The sequence below is a fragment of the Lissotriton vulgaris genome, chromosome 1_1, assembly GCF_964263255.1.
Source record: "Lissotriton vulgaris chromosome 1_1, aLisVul1.2, whole genome shotgun sequence".
NCBI classification, from domain to species: Eukaryota; Metazoa; Chordata; class Amphibia; order Caudata; family Salamandridae; genus Lissotriton; species Lissotriton vulgaris.
Window position 1 is genome coordinate 1655966481 of NC_141685.1, and position 19019 is coordinate 1655985499.

The window sequence follows — 19019 nt, forward strand, 5'->3', positions numbered from 1 at the left end:
TTTCTCGCTTGGACTACGCGAATGTCCTCCTCCTAGGCGCAAACAAAGCCGAAATTGCCAGACTTCAACGAGAGCAAAATGCGGCGGCAAGAACGTTGGTCGGTCTCCCCCGCAGATGCTCAGCCAGAGCTACCATCCGCAAACTCCACTGGTTGCCTGTTCAAAATCTTCAAACAGGGAAGTCCCACTCTTCTAGAAAATCTCATCAGCCCCTACGTTCCGGGGCGTGATCTGCGTTCCTCTAACCAGCTCCTCTTGAGTGTTCCCCGTTCAAAGCTTTGCCGCACTGGAGGTCGCTCCTTCAGGGTCCTGGGACCCAAGCTATGGAATGCTCTGCCCCCTCACATCCGTTCCCTAGACAGCCTTCCTACTGTCTGAAAAGCCATCAAGACCCTCCTATTTCCCTCCGGTTAGCTCTTCACTCCCCCCCTTCCCCTTCCTGGTAGGTTCTGTGACTCCTCTCAGCGCCGGGACGCCCCTTTGCTGGGGCAGCTGTCGCGCTTTACCAAACCCAGAATAGAATAGAATGTCGTGGAGTGCTGTGTGTGCGTGGGTGAGGAGCTTGAATGTGATCCTCTTGTTGACGGGGAGCCAGTGCAGGTTTCTCAGGTGGGCGGATATGTGACTGTGGCGAGGGATGTCGAGGATGAGTCGTGAGGAGGCGTTCTGTATGCGTTGTAGTCGTTTCTGAAGTTTGGCGGTGGTTCCTGCGTATAGGGCGTTTCTGTAGTCCACTCGGCTTGTGACGAGGGCCTGGGTGACCGTCTTTCTGGTTTTGGTGGGGATCCACTGGAAGATCTTTCGGAGAATGCGTAGGGTGTTGAAGCAAGATGACGAGACGGCGTTGACTTGCTTGGTCATCGTGTGGGACGAGTCCAGGATGAATCCCAGGTTGCATGCATGATCCGAGGGTGTTGGTGCGGTGCCCAGCGCCGTGGACTACCAGGAGTCGTCCCAGGCGGAAGGGGATTGTCCGAGGATGAGGACCTCCGTCTTGTCCGAGTTCAGCTTCAGGCGGCTGAGCTTCATCCATTCTGCGACGTCTTTCATTCCTTCCTGTAGGTTGGTTTTGGCGGTAGCTGGATCTTTGGTGAGGGAGAGTATCAGCTGGGTGTCATCGGTGTATTAGATGATGCTGATGTTGTGTTTGCGTGCGATGGCGGCGAGGGGGCTCATGTAGATATTGAAGAGGGTTGGGCTGAGCGAGGATCCCTGGGGTACACCGTAGATTATCTCAGTGGCTTCTGAGCGGAAGGGAGGGAGGGGGGAGGACTCTCTGGGTTCTGTTGGAGAGAAACGAGGTGATCCAGTCCAGGGCCTTTCCTTGGATCCCAGTGGTGAAGAGGCGGGTTATTAGGGTGCAATGGCATACGGTATCGAAGGCTGCTGAGAGGTCCAGGAGGATGAGTGCGGTTGTTTCTCGGTTGTCCATCAGGGTCCTGATGTCGTCGGTGACTGCGATGAGGGCGGTTTCTGTGCTGTGGTTGATCGAAATCCGGTCTAGTGAGTTGTTTGCCTCGAGGAAAGCAGTCAGCAGTTTACTGACGGTTTTCTCTATGACTTTGGCCGGGAAGGGAAGAAGTGAGATGGGGCGGAAGTTCTTCAGGTCTTTGGGGTCCGCTGTGGGTTTTTTCAGAAGGGCAGTGATTTCTGCATGCTTCCAGCTCTCGGGGAAGGTGGCTGATGTGAACGAGCTGTTTATGATGTTACGGAGATGGGGTGGAATGATGGTGTCGACTTTGTTGAAGATGTGATGGGGGCAAGGGTCTGAGGGGAACTGGAGTGGATGGAGTTCATGATGTTGGTGGTGTCTTCAGAGCTGATGGGGGCACAGGCGCTGAGGGTGGTGGTGGGGGTCGCTGGTTCGGTGACTGGAGGAAGAGTCTGGGGTCCGAAGTTGTTGTGTATATCTGCGATTTTTAGGTGGAAGAACGTGGCGAGGGAGTTGCAGAGTTCTTGTGACGGTGTGAAGTTGTTGTTGCTGGCGCTGGGGTTGGAGAGCTCTTTGACGATGTTGAAGAGTTCCTTGCTGTTGTGGGTGTTGTTGTCTAGTCGCTCTTTGAATGATGTCCTTTTGGTTATGCGGATCAGCTGGTGGTGTTCGCGGGTGGCGATCTTGAGGGCTGTCATGTTTTCTGTAGTTCGTTTGTTGCGCCAGGTTTTTTCAAGGGTTCGGCAGGATTTCTTTGATTCTTTGAGGGTGTCTCTGAAACATGAGGTTTTCCTGTTGCTGGTCACGCTTGGGGGGTTCTTTAGTGGTGCGAGGTTGTGGGCACAGTTGGTGATCCACTGTGTGAGGTTGTGGGCTGCATTGTTGGTGTCAGCGGTGTTGGCTGGTGGGTTCTGTCACAGCGATGAGAGGAGCTGGTCTGTGGTGATTTTGTTCCAGCATCTGCGGGGGATTTGCTGCCTGCAATGGTGGGAAGTATTCTTTTTGAAGGTGAAGTGGATGCATCTGTGGTCGGTCCAGTGTAGTCTGGAGTAGTGGCTGAAGGAGACGTGGTTGCTGGCGGAGAAGATGGGGTTGAGTGTGTGGCCAGCGATGTGGGTGGGGTGCTCACCAGTTGCTTGAGTCAGAGGTTGGCGAGGTTGGCGAGCAGGGTGGTGGTGTTGTTGTCGCTGTTTTTTTCAAGGTGGAAGTTCAGGTCCCCGAGGAGGATGTATTCTGGTGAGGCTAGGGCATGCGGGCTGATGAAGTCGGTAATGGTTTCGCTGAATTGTGTGCGTGGGCCCAGGGGTCTGTAGATGAGCGTTCCTCTAAGGGTGGTCTTGGGGTCGGTGTGAATCTGGAAGTGTAGGTGTTCGGCGGAAGAGAGTGTGTCTTCAGTGATGGTCGTGATGTTGATGGTGTTCCTGTAGACGATGGCGATTCCTCCTCCGGTTTGGTTGACGCGGTCTTTCCAGATGATCTTGTAGCCGTCCGGGATGGCTATGGCGATGTCTGGGGCCAAGGAAGCGTTCATCCAGGTTTCCGGGAGGAAGGCGACGTCTGGTGCTGTTGTGTCCAGGAGGTCCCATAGTTAGACGGCGTGCTTGTGGACGGAGAGTGTGTTGAGGAGGATGCACTTGAGGTGGTTGTTGTTGTTGCGAGGTCTGGTGGGTGGTCTGCAGGATCAGAGGCATGTGTATTTGCAGGCTTGACAGGTGAAGGGTCCATGGGTTCGCTTCGGGGTAGCTCGGTAGCATGCAGTTGTTTGTCCGGTGTTGAGTGCGTTGAGGGCGGCGAAGTCATATCTCAGTCGGGTGTTTTGGGTGCTGCGGGGGCTAGGGATTCTGGCGCTAGGCGCGGACGGGTGCAGACGGGCTTGCCTTTGGCGCATCTGCTGCGCTTCCGCGCGGCTTCCTCCATAAGAGGCTAAGTGAGTTGTAGGAGCAGCTGGGAGCGGGGCGGCCAATGGGCGAGGGAAGGGTTACAGAAAGCAAAAACGGGCGGGCCGCAGGGGAGCAGCGGCGGGAAGCGTGGTGCGGGGGGTCAAGGGGCGCAAGGAGAAGCCAAGGGAATCAGGAAGAGAACAACAGTGAACAGCACAATGAACCAGACAGAATACCAAACAAAATAATGCCACAACAGTTACAGAAATACCAGTCCCAGAGGAACACCAGCGGCGGGCTCCAGGCAGCAGGAGGGAGTCACGGGCGCACAGAGGGAGCCATGCGGTGTGTGGGGTGACCAGAGGTCAGGTCAGCGTCTGGGCGAGCTTTCTCAGAAATGGCCTGGCGAAGCAAAAAGTTACCAAAGAATACTAAAATAGCCCTTGGTTGTCTTGCTTCTCTGCTAGCCTGCACAGTGTTATTAGGGAAGCCAGAAACAGGTGTACTCTTTGAACTTCTGAGGCCTAGTCCCATCCTGACAGTTCAGGGAAGCCATTTTTTAAGAGAGCCAACATAAAAGAACGGATATTATCCCCCTGAAGGCCTTCGTCAATCCCCAGAACTAGAGGTTATTCCTGCGCTGTCGGTTTTCCATGTCCTCTAGCTTCCACTGCACATTGGTTAATTGGGACTCATGCAACTTGGCTTGCTCTTTCACCAAGGTGACCTCTGCCTCCAATGCTGTGGTCCTGTCCTTGAAGCAGATAAGGCGCTCCCCAATCTGCAAGCATGCCTTCCCCACCTTCTGGACGGCGCCTTCCACCTTTTTTGTAGCGTTTCTTGCCCTCTTACTGTCTACCCAGGTCTAAGCCCGATGCTCTTTAATAGATTCTAAGATTAAGTCTGACTTGGAATTTAAGGACAAATTCACTCTCGGCTGTACGGCGGATGAGGCTGTTTCATTCAGGGCTGGTGCTTCCTCCGGGGTCCCAACCAATTTTGTTTGGGAGTAATCCCATTTCAGGCTACTGTCAGCTAAGTTCTTCGTTCTCCTCCTCCGGGATTCTGGGTTGCCCTTAAGAGTCTTCTGGTGCTCTGAATGATTAAGAGCTGTCTCAGGTGTTTCCAATGTGCTGGCGCAGAAGTTGATGAATTAGTGCTGAGATATGAGTTAGAGGCCTCTGAGTCTGAACCCTCTGTAAGGGAGAAGAATGTATCCGCCCCGCCCATGGTGAGATATGTCACAGCCGTTGCTATACCCTTCCTTCCCAAGAGTAAAAGGCTGAGGAGTATAGTTAACTCTAGCAGCTTTGCAGAGAGAGACCTGCCCCACCACTAGGGAGTTACCCAGACAGTTACCCTGCTCTTCAATCTCCAAGTGTGAGGGTCGTTCGGATAGCATCAGCAGTATTCCCCCAGAGTTGGACTGGTCTCCTTCTGCAGCATTTGGCGCCGAGGCTCCCCCAGCTCATGCATAAGCGGTCAAGAAGGCACTAGGGTCTGACTTGCCCTGCTTCTCAGAGGAGCCCGGATTGCTTGTACCACCACCAGAGTTCTTAATGGAGAAAAATTCCGTTATTACAGGCTGTAGCTGTGGCAGAGCAGCCATAAAAAGACCCATAGACCCAACCTCCATGCCAGCATTTTTTATGTCTGCTTGGATCTTCCTTGTTCCTGCTCCTATGCCTTCCGCCATATCCCCACCACCCCTCTCCAAGCCTTGAGTCAGCTGGATTACCTGACCCTGCGCCAGCCTGCTTAAGAGTAGAATCCAGTTTGGACCCCAGAGTATGGGCGGCTAGTCTTGCTGATGAGGAGAGCACTTCTCCCCTGTCTTTTGTATTTTTTGCAGGCTTTGGGGGCATGTTGACAGGAGTAGCCAGCCAGGCAGTACCAATAAAGCGATTCCTCTAGTAAGCCCCGCCGAGAAAGGATCAGCATCGACGTGCAGCGAGCTCCAGCAAAGAGGAGCACCAGGCCGCAAGCCCGCCATCCCTGGAGCAAGAAATAAGGCCAGCATGCCAAGTCCTAATGGCAATTTCCATTCCATTTTCCCAAGATTTAATAAAACCTATATAAGTGCTCGAACTCTGGGAGCTCAGGAAATTCTTCTATGGCACTCCCTTCATAACCAACCTCCAACATTACTAACAGATCTTGAGATTCAACAAAGGGCTTAAGCAAACTCAAAACCACAAGTTATAAATAAACACAGATATTACCTCTGCAACCTCACTGGGTCTTAGTTAGTCGCATCATGTCATTTCAGTAATGTATTTTTCTATCTTGTAATGGAGAGAAAAATAAATAAACATGGCCAATAATAAGGATTAAAATGACCTTTGAACATAGTACTTGGGGTGGCTGGTGTGTTAGCCACTTCCGCTCAGTAAAAAGTTGTCAGTTTACAAATCTGTTATTACAATGAACTTTTCGCATGGAAAAAGCAGACTGTCAATTTTGAAAAAAAATAGGCAAAATATTAAGACAATTATGAAACAGCAAGGTTGGCATGAATGTGTCCATGTATATTTTTTCAAACTTCACTATTCATTTAAACACTCTTTATGACATATTTTCAAATTACATGTATATGACAGAATGTGTAGCATTAAATGTATAATGTTGTAGTTAATGACGACAGTCAATGTTAAACAGGGCAAGAGGACGTTACTGTGCTAAAAGAAATGAAAAAACTTTAAAGAATGGAAGCAGATTTAAAATGACCTAATAGTATAGTGTAGGGACTATGCAAAAATAAGTGGGGAGAGATGAGCAGGGGCTAAAGGAGGAACAACAAGCTCCTCAATCTTCAACTGTTGGCCTGTAAAGAAAATTGCCAATTTTCTCTTGACCCTTCACCCTCGCTCACTTCTTACGAGCCAAGTATTAAATTATTGTCTGAACTTCACTTATCACTGAGGTCAAAGGTTGTAACATTCACGGCTGATAGTAATTAAATATGCTAATTAGCCCTCACTACTAATAATTTTTAAAAATGCAGTGCTCTGGTTAAATATATTGTGTGAAAAAATAATATACACGATTGAAATGTGGAAAGATTGAAGACTTACAGCCGTGCAATAATGTTTTATAGAACAATCTTTACTGATACGATCATAGATACAAATTAAAGTGAAAGGTGTTCGGGGTTGGATCAAAATCACTGAATACATCATGAATATTCCGATACATAGTTTGTGTGGCTATAAATGAACGGTGTGGTTGAATACCAGCCTAGCAAAGCTTGTTTTTGTGAAACAGTACTTACTAACTTTCCAAATGACTATGAATATTTTATGTCCAAAATAGTGCAGCGCGAAAGAAGCTACGATACCTACACTTTATCGATAATGAGGATCGCCCTACTGCTAGTCTCATCGAAGCCACGCATTGAGAATACGCACACCAGTGGCTCCAACTAGGTAACTGAATGGAAGCGTTCGCTTCGCTCCTTCCTAATATGCCACTGTGGTCAAAGGTGTCTAAATGAACGAGGTGAGTGTGGTAGCCATCTTAAAGAAGCATCGCGGCATCAAATGCAATGCTAATATTGCCAAAATATAGAAAGCTAAACGTTTTCAAGTATAATGCCTAAAAAGATAATAATATGTATGTCACGGATAAGTACTATAAACGTACTGTAGATTAAAGTATTACGAAATTCATATTTTATTAAACCCCTGTGCATTAAATGTGTAGTTTTCTGTCTTGCAAAATGTAACGGTTTGCTGAAGCCTATTCCAAAACGTACTCGTTTTTATATTGTTATTGTAACGCCCTGTTCCGTATGAGCGAATTCTAAGATGACTACCACTATCCCAACTACTTCATTGTCCGTCTTTTGTCTCCAAAGCCATCATTGCTTGTCTTCTTCGTTCACCTACCGCAGCCATGTTTGTAAAGTCAGTCGAGCCCTTTTAGAAGGAAACCTACCGTGTTTTGAGATGGAGGTGCCCACCGTGGGCCCCGCCGGAACGGCTGGGGCAGGTCCACCGCAGGAGGATGACGATGACGATGATGAGGAAGAAGAGGTATGAATAGCACAGGCATGGTTGCCTCACAGTAATATTTTATGCTGGCAAGATGGCTTCCGTGAGTTAACGCAAGGCTAGTATTCCGTAGGTCATGAGTTCGAATCCCGAAAGCGCCCGTTTCTTCCCCTAATCCTCCAATTTAGTAGAATTGTGCATCGTTAAATAGGGATAATAACACCGTGTATATACAGCGCATATATGCGTTAGATAAAAATAAGTGTTATTACGCATAGTTCCTGGAAGCTCTCGAATTAAAAAAGAAATAGTTTAGTTATTTCTGTGCTTTTCCACAACGTAAGAAAGAAAAGTTATTTCTGTGCTTTTCCACAACGTCTCCTTGGTAAGGTGTCGTCCACCCCTTTCATACCGTACTCTAGAATAACACTCAGTTCATAAATAGGGGACCTACTATATAGCTATAAGAAGGACCTACTAATCCTCTGATCTGGTTCTGGGTCTCATACTTCAGCAACGAATAGACAAGGGAGCAAAGCTGATTAGCAGACCCACAATTCTAAGTAAAACAGGTTGAGATACTCACATATGGACGAGGGAAACTTGAAATCTGTGAGTGGAGTTCAAATGTCTTCCCAGATAGGGTCTAAATACATCCTGCCAAGTACCGCGCATTAGGGGTTAGACTAACACATTTTAGAGCTGGTGTCCGCATCACCGTTTTAAAATGCCTACGTCAAGCCAATATACCACCCCAGGGACCACCCACTAGGCGTGCTGTAACTAGGGGAGGCTGCAATACATATAGGCAGTATAAGCTCGATGTGCCGCCCAAATTTTCACAGTGAGAAAATTGAATACATTGCAAAACGCCCAGTCCCGGGAAATCACCCAGTTACTGAGGCGGTTTAATGAAGTGGGCCACACGGCTAGAGAGTACCAAGTGATCTCTCTCAGTTGTGAATAGAGACAATCTGGCTTTGGTCCCTCATGTGGAGTACAGCAAGGTGCCTGCCTCACTGTGACCATGCTATAGGATTGGCTGAGAGTAGTCACACTGAGGTGGCGGGCAACAGTTTTGTTTTTCTTTCCGTACCCAGTTTGCGGCCCGAATAGCGCCTCAAGGGATCCATGTGCAACACAAGAGGGTATCAACTCAGGAAGGTAGCGCTCATTGGTAACGAACACACGGTGGTCAGTTTTTTACTGGTCACCGCCAACTGATTACACCCAGCTGCCGGACCTCTTCCTCCCACAGAGAAGCCAATGAGCGATGCTGTAGTCTCCTTCTGGCCTGAAACGGGAGGTGCAGTAAAAGGGAGCACTGTTCCATCTGAAGCCAGGCAGGCAGCGCTGGGACCGGACTTTCTCATCTTCAGTACTGTAACACTCCAGGGCACTGCATGATCATCCCAGCCCTTTTGGCTGAATAAAAACACCTAAGCTCTACCTGGCAGCGAGTAACTGGGCTGGCTTTTATGACTTTTGACACAGGAAAGTTAAATGGGGCTGTGAATGGGATTAAAGTGAAACTGGGATAGACCAGTAGCGTTCCCACCTTTCCCAGAAAATAATACGCTAGTGGTTCTTATTTTAGGAATTAGCAAAGGCCTGAATGCCTGCAATGTACAGTACAGGGCCGCACTGCGGGGGTTAGAATGGCTTTGAAATGACTGGGCCAGCTCTGGTGGATTTAACGAGCATTAGAGCACCTCGAGTATGGGTAGATATGCTAGATGTGCAAAAGGTGTGAACACATTGGCTGGGTTTGCTTTTTCTGATACTTTTAATGGAGTTAGGAGGAACTGGGTTGGGTCATGCTTCTTCTTGGGTGTGTTAATGGGGTTAGAATGGACCATGTATTCAGGCTAGTGCTTCTCATTGCTTAAAGAGTGGTATTTTGTGATATGTAGGAATTTAAATGGACTTTATTGCTTGGTTTTGCTGGTAAGAAAGTGCCACTCGAGGTGTTGCACATTAGATAGTAGTATGGGACTCATGACAACACTGAACCTACGGAAATGTCACACATAAGCAATCTGAAAACTTGGCAGCTATGTACATATCCTCCTTCCTTACCCCTTTCCTCATTTTATGCATAGCTGCCAGGTTTTAGCTTTGGCTATGTGTGACATTTCTTTATTCTCAGTCTGCTTATGTCTAACTTATGTGTAACACTTTGAGTGGCACACTAGTGCCATTAGAATGAGTAGCATCCACATACAGAAATACATTTCAGAAATGAACCCTCATTTGTGAAATTCAGTGGGCTTAACTAATACCCACACTACTAACCAGAAAATATGAGTTTGACCCTTCCAATAACAATCTCTTCTAGCCATATCAGATACAGAATTTCACTCAGTAATAAGGTTTACTACCCTGCATAAATCCCCAGCACTACAACTGTGCAACTTATATAAACAATAAGGCGAAAAGGGACTAAAATATCTATACCTAGAAAATATCTTTGCAACACCACTGAGCTACAAATGGACCCTGACCCCTAATACAAAGGATATATTCCAAAATATCACATAGAAGCGTATTTCACCACCACTTTACAGCAAACTGTCATGGTATCATGTAAACACCTAAATAGATAGCTCTACACCCCACACATAACTGTTTGTTATACTTAGCATCCTTGGCCTGGTTTCCCCTAACCTTTTGCCTTTACCTCCTGTATTTTTGATGCTGTGCTGGATTGAATTGTTGCTGGCTTGGATGCTTTGGGCACTTTGCCACTGCTGATCAGTGTCAACTTGCAAGTGCTCCCTTTATAAATTGATTGTGGTTGTAATTGGTTATCCATGATTGACATATTTGATTTACTTGTAAGACCCTAGTGAAGTGCACTGAGTGTGCCAGGGCCTGTAAATCAAATGCTACTAGTGGGCCTTCAGCACTGATTGGGCCACAGGAGTAGCCCTGCAAAGGTATCTCAGACCTGCCACTGCAGTGTCTGTGCGCAGTTCTAAACTGCCATGTCGACCTGGCAAGTGCACCCACTTGCCAGGCCCTAACCTTCACATTTCTTACATGTAGTGGGAGTCTGCAGTGTCTCCTATGCACAATGCTGACTCCACTCCCTGTAGTGATGCTGCCCTGAAGAGGACAGAACTGGTTTGGACTGGGCTCAGAGACCCTTGACACAAAGAGAACAAAGACAAAATGGTTACAAGTAGTGGACCTTAATCCCCAGCTAATTAGATTACTTTTGGGTTCAAGAGGAACCTTTGCCAAGGAGAAGAGCCGGAGAGCTGAAGGAGGAGTACTGCCCCTTTGCTGTATGTGCTTTGCTGGGTTGGCCTGCTTCTGCCAAGGAAAGGACAAAGACTGGAACTTTGCAGTGAGCCTGCTTGAAGAAACCCAAAGGGCTTGTGTGAGCTCATCTCCTGTTCTGAAATCTCAGGGACATAAATAATTCACCACCAGCTCCGCTGAACTCAACTACTGGACGTTCTAAGCTGCAGGAGATGCCTATTCCTGTCATGGGCCTCGGGAGGTTATTCCTGATGTTGGGAGCTGGAAGGAACTTCAAGAAAGCAAGAAAAACAACTCATGTGGCGTCAGCGCCGCTGGCAGTGATGCAGCAACCTGCACCGAGGCTAGGGGCCCCACTTGTGAAGTGCACTACACACCACCCCACCTGCACTGCCTTGCTGCCGACTTTCCCGGCCCTGGACTCGAAATGTTGCCTGCTTGCGGACACAACGCCGAGCCGCTCCCGATTTCCCCCCCCCCCCCGTGGCAACCAGGGAACTCGTACCCGACGCATCACCTCCAAAACGCCATGCATCGTCCATAGACTTTGTTTCCTAGTTACTGTTTGGGAGTCCGTGTGACCCCTTGCCCGCCGCTGCGCACCTCGTGATCAGTGCCGTACTTTGGATCTATGCCTGTGATGGTGTTGTAATAGCCCCAGGTGGAACGATTTGTTTTCTTCAAGCTTTTTTGGGGGGAAAGAACAGTTTTTAAGTGCTATCTTGATGAGTGTATGCTGGATCTTTGTCGATTTGGTCTTGTTTGGTTCAGATATTTCTAAACTGGTGAGGTGTCAATTTGTGGTGTTTTCACTGTGTTACTGTGTGTTTTGAGTACAAATCCTTTACACATTGCCTTTGGGATAAGTTTATTTGCTCGTGCCAAGCTACCAAGGGGTTGAGCAGGGGTTATCTAAAGTGTGTATCTACCCCCTTACACTGACAATAAGCAAGTGTCCCTACAAAGGTACCTACCTCTGCCAACTAGAGACCTCCATCTCTAGCACTCTTGCTCACAGGTAATGGTGGATTAGTAATAGGGGTAATGTATGGCACCACACACATAATTTTCCAATGCCATTCAAAACACACTCAACATGCTTTAAGAAGCAAGAAAGAAGGTATATACCAAAAGGGTAATGCAATATTTTGCTATTCCAGAGTTAACTGCTACTGGGAGAGGTATTCTACATATGGCAGTAATAAAAGCTCAGGGAAAGTAAACAATTGCTGCCATAAGGGTAATTCTCAATACTTTAAACATGTACACCCTAGAGAAAATGTTAAGGGACACAACACAGAAATAAAGCAAGCGAGAACATAACAAGTATAACGATCATTTTATTTCAGATAAATTATAATAGTCCTCAAAGATAATGACTACATTATACTTCTGTTTAGAAAAAAAGAAAATTACTTGAAGGTACATGGACGATTGCACTCTGAAGCAGCTTACTGGCTTTCCGCAACTGTGCAGTCCAAAACCTCGGCACGCTGTTTTTTTGCTGTTATCTCGCAAAATAAAATGATCAAAAGCATCTCTGAATGGGTGGGGGAAGAAACCGCTCCGGCTTGGAGGGTAGTGTGGAAAGCCTCAGAGAGACAACATATCAGCCCCCCACCCTCCGTGCCAAAGACACGTCTGGTGTCAGAAAAATGCCAGGCGCCTTTCTTTCAGCCTTTCAAGTGCCCATGTGAACAAAAGAAGCCCAAGGCTTTAACTATCCATAGCAACCTCAATTTACCCCGCTCGAGCCATAAGCTGACAGTCACTGCTTTCTCACTGAGCAGCACTGTAATCTGATAACTCGTGCTGGCGCAACACCTCAAGTAATAAAACAAGGACTGGGGGATTGGCACTGAAATGCGTAATTTTAACCTGTGATGCGTGGCATTTGGCAGGACTGTTTACTCATGTGCATTCTCACATCCCAGATAGGGGACCGAGGGCATAGAAAGCAAAAAATGGGGGGGCGTCACTTAGAGCTTCACCAGGGGTCTGATTTGGCTCTAATAGCCAAAGGCAGAACGAGCCATCGTAAGTCTGGTAACAAATGTCATGACAGAATGTGTTAAAGACTTTAAAAGGAGAAGAATGTGTTTTTCAACATTCTGTGTCTCAATTAAGTGCATTTGTTTATATAACTGAATTTGACTGACATTTATTGAATTTTTTTAAAAATACGAAACAATCAAGAATACCTACTTCCCTAATGTTGTTGCCACTAGTTACCCAAACGCGTCAGTTTGTTATGTTCTCTATTTTTATAGCCTGTAATGATATCAAATGTGAAGGAAGATTATCTTGTATTAACCATTATATTCTAGTGCGTTTTTTGCATAGCACAGCTCCTCTACTGAATTACGTCAACATGCTCTCTAACATGTTGGTTAAGGGAAAAGGTATATATTGAAGTAAAATGGTAGGCCGTGGATTACTCAGTGTCAATGGGGTAGCTGGTATTCAAGCCCAGGATTCCTGATTTCACAACATGGAATTGAGTCAGCATGGTTACATCCTTCTCTCTTCCATTTAATACTAAAGGTCAGCGATTTGCTTTTAGTTATTCAATTATTGTTATACAGTTAGTGTTAGTATATGGTGTAAAAGAAATACACTTGTAACTCCTCAAACTGACACTGTACATACACATATACACATGCCTAGCCATAAGATTTAAAGGTGTGCTTTCCTGTTTGAAATGCTTCTGCAGACACTAGATCAAACAGTGGCAAAACAAACCTGTCTGAAATCTTGCAGAATATCGCAAGTTTCTGATTGAAGAGCTATACACTAAGGAGCTAACTCTTTGGGGTCCAAGACTTCTTTGACTTTTCTTAATTGCAGTCATTGAGGTGGTGAGCCTCTCCAAAAATGGTTGTTTTTCTCAAGTCAGGTTAGCCATCAGAGTCATCTATAACATTAGCATAAGATAGCTTTCCCTGCTTTCCCTCACTCTGCTGGCTCGCTTGGTTTGACAAATATACCACGTTTAGGAGAGGTCCAACACCTCAATTGCTGCAATTATATATTTAATAAAACCAAAAACAAAAAGCTCTGCATCCCTCACAGAGTTTGCTTCTCAGGTTACAGCATTTCAGGGAGACAGGCTATGTGCAGCATGGCTCCAGGGGGTTATATATTCTTTTTTAGGTCTCGACTATTCTATCCCGCAGGGATAAATAGACAAGAGTAATGTAGTTGAAACAAACTCTCTGACCAAGCAGATTCCATGCGGATTTCTCACAATGCATGTTAACTCTTGAAGCGTGACACTTCTCCAGCGCACGCTTGGCCTCGCACAGCATCAAAGGCTTCTGCTCCCCCTCACTCATACTCCATCCCCATATGCTCCTGTCCTCCCTCCCACTCACTGGCTACCCCGCCCCCCCACCAGGTTCTTGAAGAGCGACGCTTCACCAGTGTTTTCCTCCCACTCGCTCACTCCCCTTCTCCCCCGCCCCCTACCCCCATCCGACTTGTTTTTGGGAGTCGAACACTGTTTCCTACGCCAAAAGTCGGCAGCTCGCTTCTGCCCTTCTCTGCTCTTCAGGCCCAGATTGTTTTGGTTGACTCTTCACTTTTGGAGCTCACACACAGCATATGCATTTCTAGGTTTCCTGCTAATCCGACTCAGTCAGAGGACATTTCTAATCTAAGGTGGTTCCAGGGCTTTTTCCCATGCATCCCTGCACTTCCCCCTCCCGCTTTGGCTTTCAAGCAGCATTTGAATGTCTTTGATCAGGGCGGTTTCAGGGCGCCTGCTCTGTGCATTGCCCCAACCCTTGTTTTATTTTGCTCCAGAATGTTTGTTTACCGGATCCTGGTTGCCTTTAAATTTAATTATTACGTCTGCATTTTTAAAATAGAGCCGGCGGGACTCGAACACTGTTTCCCACGCCCAAAGTCGGCAGCTCGAGCTACATCCCTATACATGTATACTTGCAGCCAATCACAATATGGCCACTATTGACGGCCGATCCTTTCAACTCCTCTTTCCATGTCAATCATGTTGGTATTTATATGACGTCTGAGGTTTAAACAATCAGCCTCGGAGTTATCTACATTTTGTGTTTACTCTCGTACATGTCTTCAGTTTCTTACACTTCTGACGGGCCTAAGACAGGCGTTTTTCAAAGGTTGACAGAACTAGATCAGTGATGTGCTGCTCACTTGGGTTAACTCTTGGGTTCACATGTTAACTCTTGAAGCGTGACGCTTCTCCAGCGCGCGATTGGCCTCGCACACCACATCTAAGGCTTCTGCTCCCCCTCACTCACACCCCATCCCCATATGCTCCTTCCCTCCTTCCCACTCGCTGGCTCCCCCGCACCAGGCTCTTGAAGCGCGACGCCTCACTAACTAGATTATGTTGTATCCTGAAGAAATGATTGACACTGGCTGACCCTCCCACCCATCTAACTTGGAAAACCAGATATATACGCACTTTCTGTGACAGCTGCCCAAAGGCCAAATCATTTCTCATTGCTGGGTGTCTCTTTAACTCGCTCCTATATTCCGCACCCAGTGCTTTCCCCTCCGGTGCTGGCATCTGAGCTCCCCTTTAAATAAGAGAATCTAATTTTCATTCCTGTCTGACACTTATCTAGATGTCAATTACATGCAGCCTACCGACTCTCATTAGCTTCTCATCGAACGGCCTCTCTAGAGGGACGTGATGTAAACAATGTTATTTACGCCTCAAGCTCCCTCGGCCCATTTCCAAAGACTAAAAGCATATTTACAGCCAAATCATTTCTCATTGCTCTGTGTCTCTTTAACTCGCTCCTATATTCCGCACCCAGTGCTTTCCCCTCCGGTGCTGGCATCTGAGCTCCCCTTTAAATAAGAGAATCTAATTTCCCTTCCTGTCAGACACGTATCTAGATGTCCATTAAATGCAACCTACCGACTCTCATAAGCTTCTCATCGAACGGCCTCTCTAGAGGGACGTGATGTAAACAATGTTATTTCCGCCTCAAGCTCCCGCAGCCCATTTCCAAAGACTAAAAGCATATTTACAGCCAACATGATAACTTTCCACAATTTCCCACTACTGATCTTAAGCACTCCCAATAGCAGAGGCACAGGCATGCTTAAAAAACTCTTTTTTTATTTGGTTCGGAGCCTCTTGTTTTATATTGTCATATGACTATTGCAATTCTGGAAAGTTGGCATTTTCCTGCAAAATAACATTTGTGGCATGCTTTGAGGGGGAGCCGGCAGTGACTACTTTCAACACATTTTTAAGCATTCTAAGACATACAAAACATTATTCTTTACATTTAGGTTGCCACGTCACAAAAAATGGGAAGACGATCTAATTAATCTATAGGTGTCCACAGTCCGCTCCTGCGCAATTAAACCACTGGATATTTTCTCCAATAGAATACCTCCACATCTGTTTCCCACATGAACATATCTTGTTTTATTTATGTGTTCAGGCGCCACCCAAGATCCCCTCTCCGCACTGATGCATCTGTAAATTCAAACCCCCCCATTCCCTGCCAGGTTCTTCTCCCCTTTCACTTCTGGCCGCTTTTAATTATTTATTTAGTTGCACGCATTGCTTGTTTAGTGGAGCCAGCTTTTAAAACAAATTTGTTTGTGTTTGAGCGGCATCCAAGAGCACCTCGCCGCACTGCTGCATCTGTAAATTTAAACCACCCTTCCCTGCCAGGTTCTCCTCCACTCGTGTTTCCCGTGACTGCCCATAGTCCCTACAGCTATTAGCACTCCTACAATACGGCCACACAAGGCAAAACCTTCTTCAAACAAGCATTTACAATGCAATAGGTCTCACATTTACGCAAGTTTAAGCTATTGCCATTGTAAATGACAATGCCTTTTATTTATGTTTTACAAACAAAAACCTAAATAAAAGGCATTGTCATTTACAATGCAATAGCTGAAATCCGCATAATTGCGAGACCTACTGCATTGCATCACTGAACCCCACAGCACCACTCATCGCCACATCATCCCTCAACGCCAGAGCATCCCTCAACGCCAGAGCATCCCTCAACGCCAGAGCATCCCTCAACGCCAGAGCATCCCTCAACGCCACTGCATCCCTCAACGCCACAGCATCCCTCAACGCCACAGCATCCCTCAACGCCACAGCATCCCTCAACGCCACAGCATCCCTCAACGCCACAGCATCCCTCAACGCCACAGCATCCCTCAACGCCACAGCATCCCTCAACGCCACAGCATCCCTCAATGCCACAGCATCACTCAGCACCACTCAATGCCACAGCACCACTCAATGCCACAGCACCACTCAATGCCACAGCACCACTCAACGCCACAGCACCACTCAACGCCACAGCATCACTCAACGCCACAGCATCACTCAACGCCACAGCATCACTCAATGCCACAGCATCACTCAACGCCACAGCACCACTCAACGCCACAATCAATCAGTGCCACAGAATCACTCCGCACCACTGAATGCCACAGCACCCCTCAACGCCACAGCACCACTCAATGCCACAACACCACTCAACGACACAGCATTCCTCAATGCCACAGCATTCCTCAATGCCACAGCATCACTCAACGCCACAGCATCACTCAACGCCACAGCATCACTCAACGCCACAGCACCACTCAATGCCACAGCACCACTCATCGCCACAGCACCACTCATCGCCACAGCACCACTCAACGCCACAGCACCACTCATCGCCACAGCACCACTCATCGCCACAGCACCACTCATTGCCACAGCACCACTCAACGCCACAGCACCACTCAACGCCACAGCACCACTCAACGCCACAGCACCACTCAACGCCACAGCACCACTCAACGCCACAGCACCACTCAACACCACAGCACCACTCAACACCACAGCACCACTCAACACCACAGCATCACTCAGCGCCACAGAATCCCTTAGCACCACTCAACGCCACAGCACCACTCAACGCCACATGCCACAGCACCACTTAATGCCACAGCATCACTCAAAGCCACGGCATCACTCAAAGCCACGGCATCACTCAAAGCCACGGCATCACTCAATGCCACAGCATCACTCAATGCCACAGCATCACTCAATGCCACAGCATCACTCAATGCCACAGCATCACTCAATGCCACAGCATCACTCAATGCCACAGCATCACTCAATGCCACAGCATCACTCAATGCCACAGCATCACTCAATGCCACCCACAGCATCACTCAATGCCACAGCATCACTCCGCGCACAGCATCACTCAATGCCACAGCATCACTCAACGCCATAGCATCACTCAGCACCACTGAACGCCACAGCATTACCCAGCACCACTGAATGCCACAGCATCACTCAGCACCACTGAAAGTCACAGCATCACTCAGCACCACTGAAAGTCACAGCATCACTCAGCACCACTGAAGGCCACAGCATTACTCAGCACCACTGAAGGACACCGCATTACTCAGCACCACTGAAGGCCACAGCATCACTCGGCACCACTGAACGCCACAGCATCACTCTGTGCAACCATTCAACAACAACTGGTTCTAATATGTTCTCTCTATGTTTCAAGCTTTATTACAAATGTCACAAAAAGATTTTAATATTTCACTTCTGTTCTTGGATTTTCATCACAATAAAATACACTGAACATAATCTTCCCAAAAGTTATTTACAAAAGTTTAAGCTATTGCCATTATAAATTACAATAACTTTTATTTAATTATTAGCTATTAAAAAAAATAAAAGCCATTGTTATTTGTAATATTAATACATCTAAGTCTTGTGAATACAACACATATTGCATTACAAATGCTATAGGTGTCACGTTTGCGAAAGTTAAAACTATTGGCATTGTAAATGACAAAGCTATTAATTTCGCTATTTTCAAAACCAACACATAAATAAAAAATTTGTCATTTACAATTCCAATAGCTCAAACTTTCCTAATGCGAGACCTATTGCATTGCAAATGCTTGTTTAACTGGTTATTCTTCAGTTTCCACTTCATAACCTTGGGAGGGGAGAGGGGGGTGGGGGGGTATTAGCCCTTTATCCCCCGCTCCAGAAACTGGGAGATATACATCCTCCCTCTCCCCCTGGTTTATAAGACCATGCTGGAGACCCAAACTCTCTAAAGGGACCAGATTTTGACAATCGCAATCCTGTTGTTGGGTCAACAGATTTTGAAAAACAAAATATGGAACAATCCATGAACTTAGAAATAGGACTGTAATTTTGCATCAACTGAGGTGCACTAAATGACTTAATTGGGAACGCTCACCAATATAGAAAACACAGGCAGTGAGTTACCAAGGAAAATGATATGCATCGTGTGCACACTATATTGCTTTCTGCTATGGGCAGTTTAATAATTCTGCACTCAAACACATTAACTGTTTGGATGTTATTGACATGACCTCCACGTCAACAGCGGCCCAAGCTGGGTGCATTTGATATGGATACCATGTCAAAGG

The 19019-nt window shown here is 46.9% G+C and overlaps 1 protein-coding gene across 1 annotated transcript in view; it reads left to right on the plus strand.

Annotated features, from left to right (window-relative positions):
• Positions 1-7195: 7195 nt before the first annotated feature.
• The window catches only part of GTF3C6 (general transcription factor IIIC subunit 6), a 105700-nt gene continuing 93876 nt past the window's right edge, over positions 7196-19019 (plus strand). The window contains exon 1 of the mRNA XM_086918877.1: positions 7196-7346. Within this exon, the coding sequence (XP_086775003.1) occupies positions 7260-7346 (87 nt within the window). The 5' untranslated portion in view covers positions 7196-7259. The remainder of the gene's footprint in view (positions 7347-19019) is intronic.